The sequence below is a fragment of the Pteropus medius genome, unplaced genomic scaffold (assembly GCF_902729225.1).
Source record: "Pteropus medius unplaced genomic scaffold, Ma_sr-lr_union100, whole genome shotgun sequence".
In the NCBI taxonomy this organism is placed as follows: Eukaryota; Metazoa; Chordata; class Mammalia; order Chiroptera; family Pteropodidae; genus Pteropus; species Pteropus medius.
In genome coordinates, this window is record NW_024349225.1 from 9878841 (window position 1) to 9898140 (window position 19300).

Below are 19300 nucleotides of genomic sequence, written 5' to 3' on the forward strand. Positions count from 1 at the left end.
ACCCAACAAATGGCATTTTAAAGAGAGAGGATAATGAGGGGACATCCTATTTCTTCCCTAAGCTTTGGATGCTTGGACCAGAAGAGTGAGGAAGGGGTTCTGAAGCTTCGCATGGCAGCAGGCTACAGCCACATCATGCCCCAGTGAGAGGCTAACCGGGCAGGCGAGTCTGTCCCCTGCCAGTGGGATGTGCAATTCACGTCAGAAGCCCCAGAAGACATATCGAGGCCTCTTAATTAACGTGGTGGCTCATGGCAACTGGAAAGCATTTCCACACGGTTAAAGACTTCAGAGAACCCCCAAGGGGAAGTAATGTTCCTAATGATTTATAAATTGAACTCGCTACTTAATATGCTTCAAGTGTTTCTCTCGTCTTCCATTTGGGAAGGAGATGGGCAGGGGATAATGGGTTTCTGTTCACGGGCCACCCCTGCAAAGAGAATCTTCCAGAAGAGCAAACCATGGGGCTTTCTCTTCCGGTTTAGGTGACGCCTTCTGGCTGTTAAAGGGCTCCTCAAGGTCAAGAACTTGTTACGACAATTTCAGTGACATCATTTGATTTCAGAAGCCTTATTGTGCCTTTGGGGATGAGGTGGCGGGGTGCGGGGTGGCGGGGCTGGGGTCAGCTTATCGGGGCTCCGTTGGCCCACCTCTGAAGGATCAGTTCCATCATTGCCTTGGTCTACTGTTTCAGGCTTTGCTGGGCAGGAAGCGCTCACAGATACTTTCTCTATCGTTAGTTTACCAGTTTAGAGCTATTTCCAGTTTGATAAGGACGAGTGTTACAATCATTTCGAGTCGGAAGATTCGACGCATTTCTTTCAGTCACCTCGTTTGTTAGATAAAGGTCTGGGGCGGTTCAAAAGGTTATGCAACTTGCAGCCATTCAGCCGGTTAGCCTTGCTATTTTATTGGTGACTATCATGTTATTAGTAATTTAGGTCTAGTTTTCCATTGCGCTCATAGAAACACAGGATCTGATGAGACTTTGAAAAGCCACCTGTCTACCTCTTCCACTCCCGACCCCTGGCACATCTGGATGTAGATTAGAGTATGAACCAGCATCGCCATATGGGCTCGCACAGCTGTTCTCCTCTTGGTCTGTCTCTTCTGAAAGGCAGAGACAGATGTGAGTGATTGCTGTCATATAGGAGAGAGGGCCTTTGCCCCAGACCTTCGGGCACTGTTACAGGGGAAAATAAGAGACATGGGCCACCAAACTTGTCTATTTGAACCTTATTTTTTTAACCACCACGTAATTCCCTTAGAGACATAATTGGAATTCAGTGTGTCCAGTTGCCTTGAGGGATAATTAATTATGTCTCCGATTCACTCTTCTGGTTCCTCCTCAGTGAAACCAGGCTTTGAAATGTGAGCTGATTGATTGGCTGTAGTCCTTTGACAGATGGTAGCTGGAAACATAATCTCAGCTTTTCCACTTCTTTGCCAAGGATTCACAAAATCCAGGCGACATCCTAAATGCTGGCGACATCGATAGATCCAGATTCTTTATTCTGAGATTTACGGATCACATGACACTGATTTGGGATAAGAGAAGGATTCTACTTGCCCCTGTGATGTTACCTAGAGTACCACCTCTGGTCCACGGTCTGTCACAGTTTCTTCAGTTGGAAAAAGAGTAACGATTGGCTATTTCCAGCCCTTGTGATCTGCTTTTATCTTCTTTTTGTGCCTGCGTTTACCTTTAAAAATGAATTATACAGATTATTTCCTCTAACTCAGATGTAAACTCCATGAGAGCAGGATCTATACCTGAATTATTCACTGCAGAATCCCCATAAGAGCAACCGCTAGACAAATGCCTTGCTAAAGTGAGTAGATCCTTGTTGAATGAGCATGAATTGAATGAACGAATGAGTCATATAAGCAGCTGACTTATATGAGCTTTGCTTGCAGGCACATAGATTTCAATATTGAAATATACTCACAGTTGATCCCTCCCTCCCTCTCCCTTCTCTCCCTGCCTTCTTTCCTTCTACAATTATTGAGCACCTCCTTTATACCAGGCACTGTGCTTGACTCTGGAGCTTAGTGGCCCCTTCTCTCATGAGATCTATCATCTAGTAGATGAGATTGACAAGCAAATCAAAGGTAAAAGTCCTTGTGGTTAGGGTTATGTGGAGGGTTCCATGGGTTCAGAGAGACTAGGGAAAAATTGGCTGGAGTTTCTGTCAACTGTCTTCGAAGGACAAGTAGGAGTTAGCTAAGGGAGGGAGGGGTGACCCAGACCCAGGAGCAATGCACAGGGCAGGTAACGAGACCATCTTGTGGTTGGCCTGCGTGACTGGGATGAGCATAAAAGGGAGATTGCCAAGAACGTTCTATCCCCGGGCAATCACCATCGATGTTATATAACATATTGTTACATAATGATCCCCAAATCTGCACATTATCTGACAAACCTCGTACTACTCTCTCAGGTGACTGCTGCAAATGTCAGTGTCATAATAAAATAAAAGCCGATTTCATTTGTTTGATCTCCATTAAAGCCGGTAGAAATGATTTATTGATTTTTAAAGAAAAACATATTTTTAAATGCCACGTTTTTTGCAAGCTTCTTGTTAATAGATGTGGTATTCTCATATACCCCAACTCGCTTCTAGTTACAAAATGTTAACAGTTTGGAGGAAAATCAATAGAATAATCAGAAAACTCATGAAAAGACGAACAAAGAGCAAAATAATTCCATATCTTGGAGTCAGTGTTTTTTTTCTTAACGTTCAAAGTTTCCAACTTGTTCACTTGGATCCAGATGTTTCTTAATTTCTTTTTGTTTTGTCTTTAATGCCATAAAAACTGAAACTGAGACACATAAATGAAGGCTAGACTCCAAACACAGCTAAGATAATGCACAAACTCAAAGTCAGGAGCGCGTTTGTGAAGAACACTTGCACACTTTCTGCAAAGCCTGCGTGGTTACGTTGCCATTGTGCTCGTCAGCGTGCTCGCACACACGCTTCGGGTGGAAGTGTGTTTGGGGTTGCATGCGTGGAGCAAATTTGTTCCTCCCCACAGACTTTCTTTTGTCAGACAAGAAGAAATGTGTAACGTGCCTTTCTCTTTTCAACTTGGTCATCAGGAAGCTCCTCGCTACAGCTCTTGGTCCAGGATTTCTCTCTATTCCATCTTTGTTTCATTAGCTGATTTGAAAGACAACCTTCAGGCACCTGTGTTTTTTTTATTGAGACCGCTTCGACCCCTCTGTGGAAGTCGAGAGGAGAAAAATAATGCTACTACTAAAGAACGATAGTTTATCACAGGACTGTAAAAGTAATTAAAGCGAACTCATTTCCAAGTTCCCACTGTAGACGGAAAATTACCAAGGCCGCTGCACCCATGCCTGTTCCTAGTACAGTGGAGGCCTATGTGTGTATATATATATATATCCTACCTATGACCTTCTTACCACCTAACTGGATAGGGCGGGGAAGCAGTTCAGACGAATTTGTGTGTAGTGATTTTACAAGTTATTACTATTATAAAATATTCTTATTACATTATATTATATAGTAATATCGTATAACATTATGAATATTATTATTTACATAATAATCTACAATTGCTAAGTTGTCTCCCAGTGTTGTGACACCTGCGTATCTGAGAATCCTTTTTCATTTGCCTGGCTAAGTTTCACCTGATGTCTGGAAGTCATCACAGGTAACTGATGATTAAAATATCTAGATTATCGGGAGTCACTGACTCTAAGCAGAGGAAATGTCTCGCTGAGGCAGGACTGGAGATGCTGAAGACAGGGGCTCAGCCAAGTGCAAACGTGCATTCTAGCTCCTGATAAGACGTTGATGTTTCTTAAAACTCAATGTAAAATACTAACTAAGCATCTAGTGCTAAAGGGAATTTTAGATTAATCCAGCAGAACGGTGCCATGAGAAGACCGGTGAGGGAGGGTCTGGGCCGAGGCCCAGTTCGGCACCGTCTAGTCTTGTAGTCTCTCAGGCCTCGTTTCTTCATCAGAAAAGGTGAGGCTGGATCCAGAGATTTTCTATGAGTCTCACAGTTGGAGGAGAACACAGATTTCTTTGTTGAAATTCCTACTAAATGGGCATTTTAGTTGACGACCTCCAGGCGTGTCGCAAAGCGTGGTACACGGTCTTACTTTAGCACAGAGACCTTGAAGTGTGAGTGTCACCCCTCCACTCCCGACTGACCTTGGGTTGGGACACTGAGCGGGCGCTTCGTCACAGGTCCCTCGTTTGCGACAGCGCTCTTCCGACCCGCTGTCGGCTAGAATGCACTCTAAACAGTTCCTCCTTTTCCTGTGGAGGGTGGGCCTGGATCTAGGTGGAATCACACACACACTGTCCTCTTAGGATTTGTAAGGTGGATGCCAGGGGGTATCTGTCCCCAGTGAGCAGAGCTCATTCGGGGTGACTTGTGCTTCAGAACATAGGCTCTGAAGTGAGAGTCATTTTGTTCCCATTTCAGTCCTATTCATGTGCTGTGTGACCTTGGGCAAGTTTTTTTATTTTATTTTATTTATTTATTTATTTATTTTTTACCTCTGTGCCTTAGTCTTTTCAAATGTAAAATGGGGAAATGCGAAATAGTAAAATGGTAAACCATTTTACTCTTAGAGTTACCCACGCAGGCCATTCAGAACAAATGCCTGATGGACACATACACAGTAAAGCCGCGTCGTGGACAACTGTTCCCATTCCGTTCCTGCACAACGTGGGTGAACAACCTATGGCCTGGTTCTTATCATAACCCCGCGGGGATCATGTGAAAGGAGCATGAGGGGGGAGGGTGGACGGGGCTCCTGGAAACCTCCGTATGAGCGGGAAAGACGGTGGTCAGACCGTTCCTCAGAGACAGATGTTCATGCTACCCGCACGGCTCTGTGGGGAATAAAATCACCTCTCGCTTTCACGAGCCTGATTCAACGTCTGATTCAACAGCTTTTCTCACTCGGGAAGTGATTCTTTCTGTGGCTTAATTACCTGTTGTTGCAGTCTTGGTTTGGGGTGAAGGAAAGGGGAGTGGGTCTCACTCTGAGATACAGGGTCTGCTGACAAATGGTCAGGTTGGACTCAAGCATTCACTCTCGGCCAACCGGTGCGGGGCTCGGTTACGGCCCCGTCCCGAGGCGCCCCAAGGGCCCTGTGTGCATGTCTGTAGGGCTGCCAGGCAGACGATGGATGGCAAGGCAAGTGGCAGTCAGCCAGGACCCAGAACGCGGGGCTCTGGACTCTCACCCTGGCTGTAACCCGAGCAGCTTTGTAGGTACACTTTCTCTGTGCTTGCAGGAAAGATGTCACCAGGAGAAAGAGTTCCCCAGATAAAAGAAAAATTTGAAAACCTAGAGGCCAGTGTATATCCCCAGCAAGCCACCGGACGTGACCTGTCCCTTGGCAGGTGACTCCGTTGCTTCTCATCTCAGCTCCTCTGTGCAGCCTGTTTGAAAGTGGCAGCATCTTGTGTGTGTGCGTGTGTGTATGTGTGCTTGCGCGTGAGCGCGTGCACGTGCATGTGTGTGTTTGCGTGCATATGCTCCTTTGTTCACAGTGGTGTTGAGAGCAGAAAGATAACTGGGAAGATTTACAGGGAGAGGAACTTTATAAATCCAAGACAGAATTATTATGAGACTTGAAAAAAGTCCCCTTTAATGAGTTTGAGGGGATAATCTTGACCCAGCCTTGTGCAGGTGGCTCCTGGGAATTCACAGAGGGTTTTCATCTCTAGCTTATATGATAGGGTGGCAGTGATTGAAGCCCGAGATTGAGAGAACCATTTGACACACCCCCGCCTAATGAAATAGGTTTGGAGGGATACTGACCAAAATAAAGGGAGTGAACACAGGTCGTGCATAGATTTATGTCCGCTGAGTGCTGTGCATCCAGGGGCTTGTAAGGCCTTCTCTCCCAGCCCTGTCGTGTGGGTGTCCAGGTGAGGTGTTCAGTCCCGCCAAACGTGGCATCTTCACCTCTGACAAACTGAGTGTTGCCCCGGTTTTTAAGTAATGGCTTCAGAGAACGGCCTTGGAGCCCGAGACGGTTCAGAAGAAAAGCCCCTGCCAGCCTGAGTCCAGGACATGTGTCCCCATCTCTTCCCTCAAACATGGCAGGGACGGGAGCATCACTTAGGACTGTGTGAGTGGGAGAAAGCTGTCTCCAAGGCAGTAGTGGCCCAAAAGTCATGGCAAGGGGCGAGATTTCTCTGCACACCTGGGTGTAAATGCTGATGGGTGTAGACTTCTCTGTGGATTGGTCCAGGGTTTTCCCCTGCTGGGGCAGTCACGGTGGTGGAAATGTTTAAGAGGAGGCCGAGGACAGCCTCGATGCCATGCTCCACATTCTATTTGGCATTTTACGTAGTTACTTGACTTAGTCCTGACACCACCCTGCGTGGGTGTGTGGAATTTTCTCCATCGTACAGATGAGGAGCCAGAGATGTCTGATTTAGAGGACTCGCTGATCAATGGTGGAGCCAGAGTTAGAATCTATACATACTTGATTTCGAGATGTGAGAGAGGGAGAAACCAGATGCCATCTGCTGCTAAACATTGGCCGAAAGTAGCTTTACACGGAGCGGATTTGCTTAAACTAACCCTCTCCTTTATTTCTGCGCTTGAAATGATACACAAGCAGCCATAACGACTTGCTTTTTCAAACCGTTTGCTGAGCCAGAAGCAATTGTGGGTCACTCGAAACGACGCACTGGTCATCTCAGTTCCGTTTTCCTTTCATCTTAAACGTAGACCCCAGTAGACTGTCCCTTTGCTGAGCAGCGCCCATCACCTGAACGAGCGAGCGAGCGAGTGATGGGTGGTGGCAGCGGAGGGCCGATGCCTCTCTGCGGGCCGAGCGCCCCACCCCCACCCCTGCCTCCCCCCGCTGTCCTCTCTTCCCAGGGTGGCATGATCGCCCTGCTGCTGTCCATCCTGTGCCTGGTGATGATCCTGTACACACGCCGACGGTGGTGCAAACGCCGCCGGGTCCCGCAGCCCCAGAAGAGCGCCAGCGCCGAGGCGGCCAACGAGATTCACTATATCCCTTCCGTGCTGATCGGTGGGCACGGCCGGGAGAGCCTGCGCAACGCCCGCGTGCAGGGCCACAACGCCAGCGGCACCCTGAGCATCCGGGAGACGCCCATCCTGGACGGCTACGAGTACGACATCACCGACCTGCGCCACCACCTGCAGCGGGAGTGCATGAACGGAGGGGAGGACTTTGCCAGTCAGGTCACTCGCACCCTCGACTCCCTGCAGGGCTGCAACGAGAAGGCGGGGATGGACCTCACCCCAGGTGGGCTGTTAGGTCCTTGGTGAGCGGGGCGGGGAAGGGAACGGGTGTTTTCTAACTTGGTGGCCGGCCGGCACGCAGAGCGGGATGTGCCAGTGTCCTTTCCCAGGTGGGCAAGAAGCATGAGCTTTTCCCGTGAGAGGGTGGGAGCTGTTTTCTAGCACAGGAAATGAGTGAACAAGCGGAGTAAGCAGAGCAGTTGGTCCCTCTTCACTTGCACTTTGCATTGGAAGCAGGTAGTTTCGCATCCAACACAAATGTGAGTTCGAGCCCCTTTCTGTATACAGTGAGGCATCCTCAGGGAAATAAGGTAGCGGGAAGGATCGACATGCATGTGTGACAGTTTTGAATCTGGCATGCTTGTTTAGGCAATTTAATTTTCCCCTGTCGTGGATGGGGTAGAGGGACCCATTCTGTCCTACGACTCTGGAGACTTTGGCCCGGGCGGGGCAGAGGGGTCGCCGAGCCGTGCCGTCTTGCTTGTGCCTCCGTGGTCTTTGCAAGGGATGCACTTTTTCAGTGAAAATGAAGGAAGGCGATTATGCTGTCCGGTCTCAGACACTTCAGAGGAAACAAGGCAAGTTTCTAACGGTCGCCACCTTTTCTCTCCTCCCGCCTCTCCTCTCCTTTCACACACACACACACACACACACACACACACACTTCTATAAATAATCAACTCCCCATAGATAAAAACCCAAGGCAACGGTCCTTCAAAGACCTGCTCAATTATCTTTGAAGAAGACATTTGGATACGGAACATACTGTGGACTTTGAGTAGGGCTTGAAAAGAGGGAAAGAATATCACAGAGGCCTCCATGCGGCCCGTCATCTAGAAGAGAGTCTGTGTGAACGGCCACTTCCTACTAAGATTGCAATCTGGGAACTCCTTGAGAATAGGGGGCGTGGCATCCCGACCTCATATTCCCGTAGCTCCGGCCATAGTGCCGTGCTAAGCCCACCAAGTAGCCACGTGATACTCAGGGGTTATGAACTCAAATGCATGCAGGGAGCGGGCAGATAGCACAAACGTGAACTGGCTGGATGTCAGGTGACAGGGACTGGTGCAGACTAGGTGAAAGGGAAAAGGGCATGTTCCGCCTGAATGCTCTCCAGTTCAAATTCTTGTAAAACTCCGTGCTGACCAAAAGAAAGAACTCTTCAGTCTGCATCTAGCCGAAGGGCCACATATGGTGACCCTGTCCGTACAGCATGAGTTGAATTGGATTTTCAAGTGTAATCGCTCATAACTTTGTGGTACCCCAGAAACCCAAGTCTCTGCCAACCTCTCACGTTTTTAAAGGTTCCTTATGTTAATGCTGTGAAACTCCATTCGCTCGGTTTGTGCAGATTTCCTCGCTCTCACTTTCATTTGACCTTTTCTCTCAAAATTTTTGCCTTGACTTTTTCCTACACAGGGAGTGACAATGCCAAGCTGTCGCTGATGAACAAGTACAAAGATAACATCATTGCCACCAGCCCCGTGGACGCCAACCACCAGCAGGCCACTCTGCTCTCTCACACCTCCAGCAGCCAGAGGAAGCGGATCAACAACAAAGCAAGAGGTGCCCGCGTCTGGCGTGAGGGCTCACGGGAGGATTCTCTAATATTGGCAGAGGCGGGGCCCTTACCAGCCGCGACCCCCAGTCTCATGCGTGGCCAGAGGGGGTGTGTTTTGGCACAATCTTTCTGGAGGCCTTTGAGTGTTATTTACCAAAAAAAAAAAAAAAACCCTTAAATATAGAAACCTTGTGACCAGGTAATTTCATCGACAAGAATTTATCTTTAGGAAATGATTGGACGAATGTGCAAAGATGTGTTTAAAAGGCTGTTCGTCATGTTGTTTAAAAGAGAGAAAAATTGGAAATAGCTTAAATGTCCATCAATAGGAAATTGGTTAACTACCTGCACATCTGTCTACTATCCAGCGGCTTGCCATGCAGCCCCTTATGATAATGCAGATCTGGATTTGTTAACCTTTTTCCCGTTCGCCTCGAGAATACTCGCTGGCTGTCCTGGTGGCTGCAGTGTTTACCACAAGGTAACTCGCCGATGACAGACCTAACCTGACCCCCCAAATGTGCCATGAGATATCGTGCTTTCGATAGTACGTCTGCATCGCTCTAGTATTTCAATAGTCTTTGGAAACGAATGACATCATTCCATTTATAGCATTCTGTTTTTAGGAGTTCAGTGACTGAAAATGTCAAATCCTAGAAAACGTCGTGTTCCTACGCGAGATGCTAACCGAACGCTGGTGGAGAGCTGCACGTTTTTTTTCCTTAATGGGGAAAGGGTTAATGTGGAAAGTTGCCTGCCCATTTATTAAATGGAGAAAAAAAAAACGAGATTAGAAAATAGAAGATGCAGTTGAATGCCATTTTTAAGGGGGAGATTAAAAAACGTTTATCCATTTTTGTATCAGAAAAAGGCAGAGAATGTATATACAGCAAATGTGAACGGTTTTTTCTCTGATTTGAAGGATTTAGAGGACATCGGCATTGTTCCGTTTATACATTTTTGTGTACTTTTTAAAATTTTCTCTTTTTCACATTGAATATATGTTAATTATAGGACCAGACAAATCAATATCTTACAGACATTAAGACATAGAGACATACGCCCTATAAGACATAATTCCAGCTTCACATCAACCAGAATTGTGACCCGTGATGAGGAGAGTTTCTCTCTCTTCCTTTTCCAGCCACCGTCCAGGAAGGTCCTCTCTGACAGGTGGCTGTCAGGCATGGCTCCTCAGCAGCACATGGGCTGGGGGGAGGTTGGGCTCTAGTGATTGCTGTCATATAAAGGGGAGCTTCTCCAGTAAATCTGTGTATCAGGAAGCTCCAATCCCGTGGCTACTCCTCCCAGATCGTCAGCCAGACTGCTTTCATCTTGATTGATTTTTCCCTTGAACTTGTCCCGATGAGCTGGTGTCATGAAGACAAGACTGAAGATGTTGTCTTTGCCGCCTTCTTGCTCATTACAGCCGGTTCCGCCTTCCTGAACCCTGAAGGGGATTCTGGCCCAGAGGCAGAAAACGACCCCCAGCTGACCTTCTACACTGACCCCTCACGGAGCCGGAGGCGCAGTAGAGGTAGGAAGGGTGCGAGGGGGCAAAGTGGGGTGAATGGGGCTCTGGAGAGGAGAAGGCAGGGAGCTGCAGAGGAGCCGGGTCAGGCTGGGGGCTCAGTGGACCAAAGCCAGTTTCCGCGGGGAGGATTCTTGAACCGCAATTGGCATGGTTAGCTCCTGAGGAAGAAAGAAGAGCCGAGAGTGGGACATTTCGGAGAATCATCTCTCCCGGATAATGGCGCTCTCAAACAGATGTCCAAGTTGTTTGAAAGGCTATTTCTTGGTCAGAAGACTCTCAATTCCTTCTGGGAGCCTCAGGAGTCATATTTTGCTCTTTAGACACAGGAAATAAAGTTGATAAAGCGTGTCATGTGTGAAAAAGTGGGGAGGATGTGAACCCTTGCCTACCTGGCCGCACCGGCCTTGGGATGGTGCGAGGCAGGGACTGGGGGCGGGGTAACCAAGGAACAATCTAGGGCCCGAGAGGTGTGTGTATGGCATTTGACTTTCAATCCCCTCCTCACAGAATCACCAGGGCCCAAGCCTCCAGGTCCCCTCCTTTCCCCTGGCGGCCTTCAGGTCGATTCGTTCATGCTCCTCAGCTCTGGCAGAGTTGTCTTTCCCTGCAGCCACCCACCGTCTGTGCCGCTGCACCCTGATGTTCAGGTGTGGTGATCGCAGTGGTGGCTGCTACCTCCTGTGACTTGCTGGTATCCCCGTCATTGCTAACGGAGGCTCAAGCACCCATCAGCTTCACCATTTGCGTGCTGTGTGGTGCTGGATAAGGATAACGAGTTCTCTGAGCCTCAGTTTCCTCGCGTATTAAACGGGTTAGCGATACCTCACACGCGGGGCTACCGTCAGGATTAAATTGTATTAAAGTGGGCTTTCTGGTGACCGGCAAAGCCCTATGAAAGCCCTACTGTTGTTGCTGATGGGATTCTCCACAGGGCAGCCTCAGGGTTCTACAGCACTGCATCTTAAAGAGTTTTGGACAGGGGCCCCTTGAGATACGATGCAGGATATTTGAGTGACATCACGTGGTGTTATACTCAGTGGCATTCTCCTCAACCAATAATCAACCAGTGCCCCACAAAAGTCATCTACATTTCGGGCCTCTCTGACCTCCGCTTGGGTTTTTCCCACGCCGAGGGCATTCTTCCCGAACGCTGGGAATTTAATTCCTCGATTCCAGTTTCCGTGGCTTTGCTGCTATTGGTACAAAACTTCTTCCCACCATTTTCCTTCAGAGATCAGTGGGGCTCTGGGTCGCTTAATGTCTGATACCCCAGCATCCCCGAGGTGAGCATATGGACCCTCTGATCCTCGTTACATATTTATATACAACAAATAGTCAACTTAGGCTTACCCAAGCTAGACCACACCAAAGCAGGGTGTGTGTTCCGCTTTAATAAAAGCCTGTCTAAGAAAGTCCATAGTAATGAATTAGAATGAGTTTCTTTGCAGCATAAAACTGCTTCTTTTAAATACCAAGCTCTCCCAGTACATCAACTGTTTATTGCTATTAACTAGACTGTAAGCTTCTTAGGGATGGGCATGTCTAATTTATTTTTCCAAAGTGCCTAGTGGAGGATTTTGCCTATAATAGATGCTCGTAAGTGTTTGTTGAATTGAACTGGATACATCAATCAAGCCAGCACGAAATTTCATAACTCACCTGCCATGGGTCAGGCTTTGCAATAGGTGGTAGAAACGTGAAAACATGGCATAATGATAAGGCTTAATTTAATGATATAAATAAAATAAAATATATACTCAGAAGAGAGAACAGTTCATTCTACCTGGCAGCAATAGGAGGCAGAAAAGGGAGAAAATAATTAGACCTGGGTTACATACAATATAAAGAATTTATTGAAAGAGGAAATCTAGGGTAAGGGCATTCTAGCAGAGGAAGATAGCATATAAAAAGCCTTGAAAGCACAAAAGAACAGGGAGTAAAAGTAGTTCAATATGGCAGCTGCAATCCAGGATATTAAATATATAGGCACACGGGTTTAGTAGAGACGGGGCTGGAAAACTGGCTCGCTACCGAAGGACCCTACACGTGCCATGTTACTGACTTTGGACTCGGTTCTGTAGGTCGTAGGGAACCACTGGAAGTTTTGAAGCCGGGTAGGGAGGCTGGATGATGGGTTGATGATGCAGGAGAACTAGAGAGACAAGAAGATGAGTAGCAAGTTATTGCAGTCACAGGAGAGCGGTGGCAAGTGCCTGTGAACGGTGACGACACTGTGTGATGAGCTGTCACAGCAGGTGCACCAAGGGCTAGGGGACTAGCAAGGCATGAGTGAGAATCTGTTCCTTAAGGTTTCAGGGAAGTGTTTACAGGGAGATGTTGTTTGAGCTGAGACGTGAAGAGTAGGTGTATACCCGGCTGACAAGGTGACGAAATGGCATTCTGTGGAGGAGGAAATAATATGTGCAAAGTCACAGAGACATAAATGATAATGGCTGAGTCAGAAAGCAGTAAATAGTTTATTGGCATGAAGCCTATGGTGCAGGTGTCTGGTCTGCTTAGGGAGTAAGTATAGAAGATCAGGAGAAAGTAAGTGGCCTTGACTGGCGTACACGAACCTAACACTTCAGGCTGGCGTCATTGAAGGCTTTCAAAGAACATTGTCCTTGTCCACTCTGCTTTGTGAAGGGTCCCACCAGGGCGGTGTGGGGGATAGATGAGAGTGGGGGAGGGGGAGGCAGGGAGACCGGGTGGATGATGATGCCACAGTCCAGGTGTGAGATGATAAGCGTTGGTAGGGATGGAGAGGATGGAGGCAGGAGAAAGTTTGGACGCAAAACGAAAAGTGATTTAATGGCATCGGGGGTAGGTGGGGAGCGGGGGACAGTGCCGTTCGGCAAGCGATGGAAATAGGAGCGGGAGCAGGTTCGAAGGAGGATGGAGAGTCCGGTTTTGGATTTGCCTGTGAGTGCCTGAGGGACATTCTGGTGGCAGAGCTGCTGCTCGGGCCTGGGCTGAGCCGGAGTAGAAATTTGGAGTGTAGGGAAGTGGACTGCCTGCTGGAAGGGTGCCAACACGGGCAGCCCTTCTCCAGGGAGCAAGGGGCCAAGGACCTGGAGGCTGCCTGCCATGCCAGAGTCCCCCTCCGAGCCACCGCCCATGCACCCAACCACGGATCCCGCCCCCATGACAGATGCGCAGGCAGCCACTGACCCAAAACCTTCCCTGTGTTCCTGCGAACAGCACTTCCCAAGGCTCCCCTGGGCCCAAAGATGGGGCGGTCTCAGGGCCCTGCTCTCAACCGGACTCGTGTCTAGATCCCAGCTCCTTAGCAGCGGCCTGACCCCAGACCCACCCGGTGGCCTCTGTACCTCACTGTCCCCCCCAGCGAGAGCTGCCTCAGATGACACAGGCCATAAAACCCTGGGTGCTGGCGCCTGACACGTAATCATACTTCATACTCGTTAGTTACTGCTACGAGGCTCATCTCTTTCAACCACCTTTCCTTACCTGTAAAGTGGGTGGTTACTATGCAGCCTCATAGATTTATGGTAAGAAAGCAAATATTAAAAAAATCTAAAAATGTTTGTAAAAATGCTTAGCATGTGGTCTGACATAATAAGTGCCTTTTATTTTTATCGATAATAAATATGAACGTAAGACCATAAGAAAATTCCAAAGGACCCACATTTTGTTGGCAACGTAGCTTGCTTTCTTACTTTCCCATATCTGTTCTGCATTTATGTGAAATCCTCTCCCCTAAAACCAAAAAACAAACCAACGAAAACACACCAGACAACGCTCGCTTCCTATCCCTGTCGCTACCCCCCCGGGGGGGTTTCTTATTCCCCGGCCCGATTTTCTCACTGAGCTTTCATTTATGACCTCACCCGATCACTGTGGGACTGGGGAGAGCCTTCTGGTACAAAAACACCCTCTCCTCATACCGAGCAGACTCCTCTCTTGTTCCTCCTCCCAGGTCCTACAGAGTGGGGGCCACTTGTGGGATTCTCAGCATAGAGTGGGGCAGGCTCGTTGAGCCCAGGAAGTTCTCGGGGAGACGTGGTGTGAGCCCGGGAGTGGAGGAGCTGGTTTGTGGGCGTGCCCTCTGTGAAAAGCGATAGGGAGTTTAGGGGCTTCCAACATGGGGCCCGAACATTCCTGCCACCCAACCTCAAGAGGCTGCAGTATAGCCAGGCGAGTTGAAGGGGGACTTCCTCTTTCTTGATTTTCCTGGTGGGCCTGGCCCATGGAGACTGCAGAGGGCTTGCACACCACTCACCGTTGATGACCCCAAGGGCCATCTGTTAGTCAAGTCCCCTCTGACTCCAACCAATGATGTGTTCTATGAGGATGGAGGTCACCGAGGTCATGCAGTGGTACACGTTTCCCATCTGGACGAGGTTTGCCAAGTGTCTCCCCTGGTTGCTGGTTAGGCAGCAAAAGGCCAAGCTGGGCTCTCAATGCCACGACTTTTAGCACCGTGTGTCTTGCTTTGTCTTTTTTTCCAGTGGGCTCCCCGCGAAGTCCCGTGAATAAGACCACCTTGACACTGATCAGCCTCACCAGCTGTGTGATCGGCCTTGTGTACTCCTCTCACGTCAGCTGCCCTCTCGTTGTCAAAATCACCCTGCACGTCCCCGAGCACCTGATCGCTGATGGTGAGCACACTTCTGAGATGTGACTTCCTCCCCAAAGAGAAAGGTCTCAGGTTGGGCAAGGAAGATAGAGAGAAGGCCAGGGGCCACGGTTACCCCAGTTACCCATTACGATAAGTGAGAGAAAAAGAAAGCCAGTAAGGCTTGGGATAAAATTGGATTGTCCACAGATGGTGTTCAGAAAACAGTTTAAAAAAAACAAAACTGAACAGATTACCTCCTCTTCCCTTGGCCAGCTCTCATTTCCCGTTTGTTTGTTTTTCAATAAGCCCCTGTCTTTGCAGAGAAATGCAGAGCATGCTGGATATAGGGAGGCAGACACCAAGGTTCTCGAAGGCTACAAGAACCTAGAACTCCATAGCAAGAATTTACTCTCATCCTGGGAGCCCCCGATGTAATGAAGGACTAATGTAGGCCCTGAGAGCCCCTGAACCAGTTGAGCCCAAAGCACCTAGCTGACATGATAGTGTCTTCCCTTGGTTGCTATAAAGCTGAAAACAGGTGGACACTGTCCACAGCATTAGGGGGCCTGCTATTTCATGGCAAGCAAAGAAAGGCAGCAGGTCCTTGTCCTTGGATGAGTGCCAGTGCCTATGGCTGGGTTGCATGGAGCTGTGCCATGGCCATCACAGCGCTGCTCTGTCCCTGTGTCCCTTAGGTCCACCTGGTAGAGATGAGATGGGGCAAGGCAGCAGGAGACAGTTTGGCAGAGGTCTAAGGGGTGGCCAAGCCTCCATCTGCTGATACCTTTCTTGGGTGCTCATGATGGGCTAAGACTGGTAGGAGAAATGACCTTGGGTTGGGACTGACCTGCAGAGCATCTCTTCCCCCATCTTCAGTGAAGTGTGTGTGTGCTCACATGCAGGTGTGCATGCACGCGTGTGTACACAGGCACATCTCCTCTCTCTCCCCCTGCAGGGAGCCGCTTCATCTTGCTGGAGGGGAGCCAGCTGGATGCCAGTGACTGGCTGAACCCTGCCCAGGTGATGCTCTTCTCCCAGCAGAACTCCAGCGGGCCCTGGGCCATGGACCTCTGTGCCCGGCGGCTCCTGGACCCCTGTGAACACCAATGCGACCCCGAAACTGGTAGGCGGGAGCACCGGGCAGCGGGTAACTGTCAGAGTTCGTGCTTCTTGCAATCCCCCTCGAAATCCCCCGAGCCATCCCTCCCGATTGTCACATTGTGATGGGGAACCTAGACCATGCAAGCTGCCAGCATGCGGGGGCCCCCGAGCATTGTCGGTGCAAAATGTGGGGTTATCTTCTGGCAGAAGCCTTGAAAGCAGTAGCCCCGCCACAGATGGGTTAGTTTAGATGACCTCTGCACCCCATTTGCCATCCAGTCAGGGCGTATCAGCTACCGGGGCTAGACTTTTTATGCATGTTTCTTGTAGAAAATTTAGAAAATCTAGAAAAGCTTATTGAAGAAAATAGTAATCATCTAGAATTCTGTCTTTTGCAGAAATCATTTAGAAATTTTAATGTCTTCCCTTCTGATCTTTTATCTATGCATGATTTTTTCAGGCTTGCAAGTAGAGTTTTCTTGATTTTTTTTTTATTTATTCTATCATGAGAGTTTTCCAGAACTATTAAATAATCTTCAATAACATAATTTTAATGGCCATTTGTATTCCATTGTATGTGTATGTTCTAGCTCATTTAAATAATTCCCGTCATTTGACATTTAGGATGCTTGAAATTTTTAATTTTTACAAATACTACTAAAATGAATATGTTTCCACATAAACGCAGGGCACATTTGAAGCTACTTTCTTCAGATAAATCTTAGAAGAGAGATTACTGGGCCAAATGGTATAGATATCTTTCAGGCTGTCGTGTTATCAAATGGGGCTAGGGCTTCTCTGAGAGAAGGTCCAATCTCAGACACAGCATGCACTGGGGTACTCTCAGTGCTCCTTCAGCTCCAGTGTTCCCAGGGATACAGACCCCTCATTCCAGGTTGCTTTACACTTTCATTGTAGAGGAGGTTTATCTCCGACAGTCTTTAGAAAGATCTCTTTTTCAGTAGATTCAGTACCACGGATAGCTCCTTCTCAGAGAAGTAGCGTGGTGCTGTGTAGCACAAAGGAGGGAGATGTTAGTGACAATGAAGTGAAATGTTGCTGGAGCCAGGGGCCAATTCCTCCAGCTCTCTGTACCTCACGCACAGCCCCTCAACACACACACACACACACACCCCTACACATGGATCTTTTTAGGTGCTGAGGTGCAGGGATTGAATCCAAGAGACCTGGCCGTTACTTCTGTAATAGTCCATTACTGTATCTCTTTGGGGGAGTAACAGGTCACCGCATCATCAAAAGTTCACCTTCTTAGGTCTCAAAGTTTTTTACGTGGGCCCATCGCGGAGATTCTAGGTCCCCATATGGAGGAGAAAGTACAGCATTTTAAACATCTGATGCGCTTACTTGCTGCTGCTCCCACGCTGTCAAGCAAACACCAAACCAAACAGATGGGCCCGAAATCCAGTGTTCTCGGCAGAAAGAAAAAAAGAGCTCATCTCAGAGGTGGGCCCTCTCCATGCAACTGAGCTAGTCTCTGGTCCCCCGCTGACTTGAATTATGAGACTCGGGGACGATCTCAGTTGTTAAACTCGCTTCCCAGAAAACGGTGCTCCCCAGAGGGCCTTGAAAGCTCCTTCCGCGGTTTTGAGGAACAGGAAGCCCGTTTAATTACATATGGAAAGAAGGGACTGGTGTTTTCAGCTTGGAGGAGGGGTCTTGGGAATAACCTGCCTTCTTACTTTACATCAGTGCTACAGTTCCCCTAGACTTGGCCAAAACCCCTCGGCTACCCTGGGCAGTCTGTGTTCTCTCCATCATGAGATCAGAGCAGAGGTGGGATTATAAAGGATCGTTTAATGTCCCCAGATATGTCAGATCCAACGGATTTGTCATTCAAAACTATTTAAGCAACCACCATTACTGAGCTTGTCTGCAGCGAAGCTTCCGTCATGTCCTCAGTCCCTCCCAGATGTCTCATTCTCAATCCTTGCTGATAATGACCTTGGCAAACCCCTCCCTTGCTAGTGGCTTCCCAGTATCTGTGACAATTAATGGATTTCCAACTGGAAAGCCATGGAGGGGAGAGTCGAAATAAGACCTCAAACCCCACAGCAGAACCGAGGTGCAACATCTTCATTTCGGGGTAGCAGATGAGAAACGTGCTGCAGAGACTTTTGTTTTCGTTAATGCTGGAATTGGAAACCCACCCCCTTCCTGCCCTGCTTCTTTCTGCACATGGGATGATGTGGTCATCATCCCACACGCTCATCAGTAAGACACTTTATCGCCTCCCACACTCCATCCTAGAGTCTTTCTCCAAAGAGTTGAGTGTGGGAATTGGCTGCAAGTCAAGTTGACGTTATTTTTGCAATCCTCCAGCTAACTCACTTGGAAATGTCATGGTGTTGGGACATGTGCTTTCCCAGCCATGCTGAGGGGTCTGCCCATATGGATGTGTGGAACTGTGCAAGTACACGTGTATACTTTTTCACATACACACAAACAAATACACAAACAAGCACTCGGTCACTGCAAAGGAGCAACTTCTGGTGCCTGGAGTTTGGCTCAGGCACCCTTCCGGAGTATTCTAAAGTTAAGCGTGTGTTTACTCATCAGCTGCACAGTGGTCCAGAATACCAGGTGTGGTAGGCAGAATAATGGGCTCCCACAGATGTCATTGTCCTAATTTGCAGAACCCATGAATGTGTCCCGTTACATGGAAAAGATGAATTAAAGTTGCAGATGGATTAAGTTTGCTGAAGAACTGGCTTTAAAATAACAAGAGTGTCCTGGATTAACCAGATGGGCTAATGTAATCACAAGGGTCCTTGAAAGGGGAAGAGGGTGGAGGAGGAGGTCGGACCGATGCGATATGAGAAGGACCCCTCTACTTTGAAGATGGAGGGAGGGGGTGCAGACCAAGGGTTGTGGGCAGCCTCTAAAGATGGGACAGGTAAAGACGCAGAAGCTCTCCTCAAACCTCCAGAAAGGAAAATAGACACCTTGATCTTAGCCAGCTTGACTCTTGTCAGATTTCTGACTTAAAGAGTATAAGATAATAAATTTATGTTGTGTTAAACCACTAAGTTTGTGGTATTTTTATGGCACCTATAGAAAAGTAATATACTAGGGAAGGAAGAAAGGATAAAGGACAAGCATTGTTAAGTGACCCTTTATATGGCTCCAGCCCAATTAATAGAGGGTGGTTACATAGACTTTCTGAAGATGTGTCAGGAGGCTATGGAAGAACCTGGGCTGAAGGTAACTTGCTGATCTGTTTTCCAT

General features: G+C 48.3%; 1 protein-coding gene across 1 annotated transcript in view; it reads left to right on the plus strand.

Annotated features, from left to right (window-relative positions):
- The window catches only part of ASTN1 (astrotactin 1), a 180462-nt gene that overhangs the window by 28224 nt on the left and 132938 nt on the right, over positions 1-19300 (plus strand). The window contains exons 3-7 of the mRNA XM_039881411.1: positions 6890-7283; positions 8699-8845; positions 10270-10377; positions 14844-14993; positions 15909-16076. Coding sequence (XP_039737345.1) covers positions 6890-7283; positions 8699-8845; positions 10270-10377; positions 14844-14993; positions 15909-16076 — 967 coding nt within the window. The remainder of the gene's footprint in view (positions 1-6889; positions 7284-8698; positions 8846-10269; positions 10378-14843; positions 14994-15908; positions 16077-19300) is intronic.